Source organism: Pleurodeles waltl, chromosome 6 (genome assembly GCF_031143425.1).
Source record: "Pleurodeles waltl isolate 20211129_DDA chromosome 6, aPleWal1.hap1.20221129, whole genome shotgun sequence".
Lineage (NCBI taxonomy): Eukaryota > Metazoa > Chordata > Amphibia > Caudata > Salamandridae > Pleurodeles > Pleurodeles waltl.
Window position 1 is genome coordinate 1597872466 of NC_090445.1, and position 6000 is coordinate 1597878465.

The 6000-nt window shown below is 42.2% G+C and overlaps 1 protein-coding gene across 3 annotated transcripts in view; it reads right to left on the reverse strand.

Moving 5' to 3' along the window:
* Nucleotides 1-4456, reverse strand: part of TRUB2 (TruB pseudouridine synthase family member 2) — a 91688-nt gene extending 87232 nt beyond the window's left edge. The window contains exons 1-3 of one of the 3 annotated variants that reach the window (XM_069241440.1): nt 4326-4456; nt 3524-3699; nt 115-252 (exon numbers count right to left, since the gene is read on the reverse strand). In XM_069241440.1, coding sequence (XP_069097541.1) covers nt 115-252; nt 3524-3662 — 277 coding nt within the window. In that variant the 5' untranslated portion in view covers nt 3663-3699; nt 4326-4456. Of the gene's footprint in view, nt 1-114; nt 253-3523; nt 3700-3816; nt 3864-4325 lie in introns of those variants that run through there. The other 2 variants (XM_069241441.1, XM_069241442.1) reach the window with 2 other exon arrangements.
* Nucleotides 4457-6000: the final 1544 nt, after the last annotated feature.

Sequence of the window (6000 nt, forward strand, 5' to 3'; positions counted from 1 at the left end):
ATATATAGAGAGAGAGAGAGAGAGAGAGAGAGAGAGATAGGACCTAAGGGTACTATTTGTAGATGTTCTAAAAAATAAAAAAACATACGTTTGTTTGAGTACTGTTGCACCTACCAAGGGGGTGATCTGCGAGGACCGGGAGCGTAGCGGCTGTGAGTGCTAGCTCTGTACTGCTGCTTTCTCTTCCTTCTCCACCTCCCAACAGAAAGCGCACTTGCTTACGAGGAGCTGGGTGCTTCAGGGAATTCAGGTCTGGAGAAAAACCATATTAAAGGATTGTTTTCTCACTTAGTGATGGAAATCACAAAAATGAATGTGTTGGTTGTGCTTAGCATTTTGTCTTTGTTAGCTGCTGAGCAAAGATTTGGAAATCCACATTCACCTTGCAGAAGCAGCAGCATCTACTACTGAAAGCCAATGATTTTTTGGGGGGCACAGTTCCAGACACTTTCCCCATTCAGACATTAATTCTAGGTTGTTGTTAAAACTAATAAGTTATGTTACCTAAATGTATACATCTATGATATAAAATGAGCACTAATAAATATCGACACATCAAGCCACAGCACACAACATCTATGAAGTAATTTTTAAAGCCAATCTATTTGACCAGCATTATATATAAAACATGGCACTTCCATCACGTTTCCTTGCCCAAACCTATCTCTGGTTCATCCAAATACCCTGCATATGCCCCATCTTATCATTTATATAAGCCTGCCCATTCTAGTGTAAAATTGGGAAGTCCTGGGACGGTTCTCCCTTATCAATTAAGAACATTTGTAGGATTTTGTGCAGTTGCAGTGTTATAGAGCTTTAGTTGTGAAATGTATAATTGTTGCAGAATTATCATGCTTACCATATGCAAAGAACACATTTTCTCAACTGAAAAGTTAACAAAATCATTTCACCATGCTGCAGAATTTCAAATCCAATACAGAATTTTACAGTGATCCATTATACTGATTTTGCTGATGCTAGTTTAAAATATGTGAATTTGCAAAAACTGCATACAAGATAGTCAACAAAAAGGTGTGCGGTGGTGTGTACAAGACAGGGAAGCCGAGTGGGTGTACAAGCTGAAAACTCAACAATCAACCATCAGACACCACTACATTAATATCCAACTCCATGCTTAGCTGTAGGAAAAAAGAAGATGAGAAATGTGAGATGCAGCCCTCCTTGCGCTGAAGTATAAATGTAAGCAGACAATTAGTTTTTGTGGAAACTGAAGAGTGCAGGCAGACCATCAGCTACTCTAGTAGAAAGCATGGACTTCAGGGAATGTCCCCATGTCCCGGTAGACTGGCTTTTAAGCACACACCATCCCTGGTACTTTCAGAACTCGGTAGATCTCCTTTACTTGGCCGTGAAGAACTTGGAACTAGAAAACCGTGAGTGGTTTTGGACCAACTTTTATACAAATTTCCAATACATGGGATGTGGATCCACTTTCTCAAACTTAAGAACCGGTTTGAGGTTGTTCTCCTTTTAGTGTCCTTTCAAGCTGCTCTACAGACACAGACTGTGTAAAATGGTGATTCTCATAGCCGGTAACACTGGAATTGTTTCCAAACTACAGCACTGCAACATTAACACAATGCAGGGTGAAGTTTTTACACCTGGCTGTTGTAAGCCACTCTGAAGCTGTAATCAAGGATAGATAAAATAGCAGTATTGACGTAGGCAGTGATGAGGAAGAACTAATCAGGAGCCCCTTGCTAACAAAGCCTTCATTAAACTTCTAAAGGCAGCGCTGCCCTCATCCTCCTCACTTTGGTGTCTGGATCTCCACCCTTCAGCCACAGGAATGCACGAAATACACTTCCACTGTCTGGAAAGCTATCCTCAGCCTCCCTCTTGTGCCATGGTAAACCAGGGTCAAGGCAAAATGGATCTCACTGGTTGCATTACTCAGACACACAGAGAGTCCTTTTACTTCAGCTCAATATGCCACACACATACTACCAATGTACCTGAAATACATACATAAGAACCAGTGCCAGATTCTGTATTTTCACATAACAGCACAACTTTACATGAGAGGGGCCAGTAGGCCATATGATCACCAACACACATTAAAAGGTATGGTTAACTACAGAGGATCACAAAACATGGTATATATACTGCCACCACCAACTACCTCACATGCTAAACCGAAGATGGGGATAGTATTCGTCTGTCTGCCTGCCTTGAGGGTTTGCTCAATGAGTCTCTCCAAGTCACATTACAGGCCCTGGACCTTGAACTGTCGAAGACCGCGCTAGGCCTCTGCGCACACACTAGACTAAAGATACGCTAGGCCCAAAAACAAAAAAGTCAGGATACCTTATCCACATGCAGTCAAGCACTCAGGAAAATAGTATACACGCCTGTATACCATGTAGAGGATTTCCCAGTCCAACAGTGATACAGGAATCTGGATATCATGTGTGGTGTTATCAAATTATAGATTAAGCCAAACCAGAGTAGAACTTGTGTACTCTGAGAGAAGGTACTGCAACATGTCAAGGTTACATGAGCACAGAACAAGAAAGAAGACCCTGAATTACATGGTCTACAAGGTACGGACAAGCAAAACATTGTCCTACTGCACTGTAGAACAGTTCGTGATTAATTGCTGATTTATATCTTGGATGACTAAGGGAAAGGAATAGTTTATATTAAATGGGGACACAACCATCACCAAGTCTTGAAACTGAGAAAGAAAGCACAACCTATTTTATGAGTCATACTGGAATTACAGCTCGTGTTGGACACAAGATGAGCTCCAATGTGTCTTTTTTCCTAGAAATACGAAGTGTGGATCCCTGCAAGATTGGGAGCAGGTACTACTTTTCAAGAAGTAGATCCGTTTTTATTGTACACATGCATGCTGAATTGCAGAAAGTACTGTGCACTTCAAGTTACAACTTATTTCACGGGCAGAGGAGTAGAGTGGTACATTTTCTGTCTAATTACAAACAGTTACAATATGAATTGGTTGATTGGTTTTAAACCTACTGTTGTGACACTGTATGCGGAAATGCAGCTTGTGTATTTTAAGAAAGTTCAGAGAACGGTTGTTCGTCACCTTATCTTTACTCTGTCACCATTAGTCCAAGCACCATTACGTTGCCAGGGCGAGTAGTATGGCAACTCCGATCTAGACAATTTGGGCACAAAATCCGTTTTGAGATAACGGCCAGATTGATGTAATGCGATATGAATATAATAATCACGTCGACCTAGCTGTGTTGGTGAAGAAATAATAGAGATAATCGGCCGAGGGGTATGCCGATAGAAGTAATGTGTTCAAAGTTAGCTCTTTCCTAGCTGATGAATGCACTTCAAGTTTTGCTTTACACAAGCAAGCAAAAAAACTCAAGGCAAATATCCTTTAAAAAAATCTTAATTCAAAGAGAAACCATGTTCAAACAATTATGCTTTGTTGGTCATTAAGTGTAGGCCTGTGAAACAACCCACTCGGGATGAGCATTTTCCCATCATCCCGATCATTCAGAGTTAACTTGCGCCTCATTACCTTTTAGCAGGTTTGTTTCCACAGCATCTCGCACCAACTTCCAGTGAACGCCGGGAGGTTTGTAAACTGCAAAGAGGCCCTGGAGCGAGCGCAGGACCGCTGGCGCATACCGACCCGTATTCTGAAGCACACCCGTCATGGTACAGCCGAAGCAGAATGACAGCCTAGGTCATCAGCTGAAAGGGAACGAGATTCCAGTTTATATAGGAAAAGCGGCACAGCGTGGCTTCCCAGCAAATACTGTAGCACGCGAGATCAGAGTCGTTACCAGTGAGTGTCTGGTATCTACTTACACTATGAACCCAGTCGTGCCCATAATGGGCATCGAGACCAATTTATATGTTATTCATTTTACATGGGATTTGCCGTCAGTACACCGAGCAAGCATTTACTAAATTGCTTCAATTTAGAATATAGTCAACTTCCAACCACCAGTTCCAGCGACGTGTTAAAAGGAGTCGTGGCTGGGCGATTGATGGAAATGTGTTATCACCTTTCTTCAGGGTGCCCTGCTGCCTTAGACATAACTTGCGCATTGTTTTTGGTGCAAGTTCAGCAATATGCCACAATAATTGCCCGGTATGACAACTGATAGCGGCCCTACCTCGCAATGGAACTTGTTGTTAAAAAACACGGTAACACGATTTAATCCTCACCACATATGCACAGATTATGAATAATAAAACAAAAAAACGGAGTGTGATTAACACATCTACAAATGGATTTAGGGTAGACAATTGAGTTTCTTCTATTAATGAATTTCATCGTCTCCATTTTCGGCGACCACTTGTCCGCTACTTACACGGACCATCCAAGAAAGCTGCATCAATCACCACCCTTAACTGATCTTTTAGCGGATGTAACTAGTTAGTTTTAGTACTTCCGGGTCACAAAACAACGTGCTCCACGATATTATCAATGTTTTCCCTTCAAATGTTCCGCAAGGCAGGGCGGGCTTTGTGGGCGGTACTGCTAATGTGACCTTGGATTGGAGCATTGTGACCACACAAACCAATCTGAGTGCGCATACAGAATTCTGAAGTGTTGATTTGCTGTGAGTTCTCACGTGCCTTTACCGGAGGAGAGGGTGGGAAGGTTGGCTGACAGTTTCAACCGTCCATCGCGCGACTGGAATCCGGTGGAAAATTAGATTAGGACATGGTAGAATACGGGCGATAGTCATCTAAAGCGCCTGGGTACTGGGGGAGGGGGGGCACTCTACCCGTTGTTATTCGTATTATGGTAAAATAGGATCATCTAGTAATACCCTGGCCATCAGATGAAACAAGCATTGGCAAAGTCAATAGGTCTCTCCTGTGTGAGGGCTATTGCTTATATGCCAAAAGACCCGATTCAGGAGGAAGATTCCTGAATTTTGAAGGCAATAATGGCTTCCCTTTGGTTGCCTCTTGTCTGAAATTGCTTGTGCTTCTATAGAAAATGGGGGGAAACATTCTCCCAGTTACTTTTTTACAAACTCACGCTTTCCTCTTCTAAAATATTGACTTGGATGCTATTGGCTTTGTCAGTGTGTTCTAGACTTACTGTACTGGGAGGAAATAAGCAACACAGAAAACTGGAGGAAGGCACACAACAGTAAGGAGAAAACTAAAGAGAAATAGTACCTCTGCCACAGCGGCAGCAGTGGAAGGACCCTAATCAAAATGAAGCAATCAGTACTTGGTCCATGTCCTGCATGAAAGAAGGGGAAGTGAAGTCCGCACATGCTTGCCAATTGTAAAGCAGCAAATAAGAGTGACAAAACCAACCAATGGTAAGCAGTTGGTGGGCTCCAAGCCCCCATTAGAACACAGTATCTCTCACGCAAGTGCAATCCGCTGTCACAGGTGAGATCTAAAAACTGCAAAGTGCAAATGTTAGGGGCTCAACACTTGAATTTTAAAAAGTATGAAAATATGGAAGTGAACAGCTGACAAAGGCATTTTATGTTGGGTATGAGATTTTTTTTTTTTATATCTGCATCTCTCTAGGTTATGTAATTAGCGGCATTGCTTTGAGAGGGTGTTTGGCGTATGACCCCCCCAAATAACTACATGGTTGAAGTAGTGGTCAGGTCCCCTGTGTCAGTGTGGGTTTTCCTTGTCGTGCACCAAAAAAACCACAAAAGGCAAAACACTGACCGTTGATGTAAACGGGAGGGCGAGAAAGGGCTAGAGATACCCATTTGGTGACTGCATTTCAAACCTTGAAACTAGATAGCATGGGATAAATACTGGTTTCCCTGTTTGTCCAAACTGTGTGATCCTAGGCAAATATTTTATTTCACAGAGCCTCCTTTTTCTTATCACAAATGAGTACACTTTTAAATACTTAAGTTCAGGATGTGTGCTGTACAAGTATCTCTTATGATTGATTTATAATGATCCATCTATAATAAGAATCTAGGCCCCGTTTAGGTTTTACATGACTACTGTTGTGCCTCTTAGTTCACTAATGGCATTGTCGTCGGGAATGAG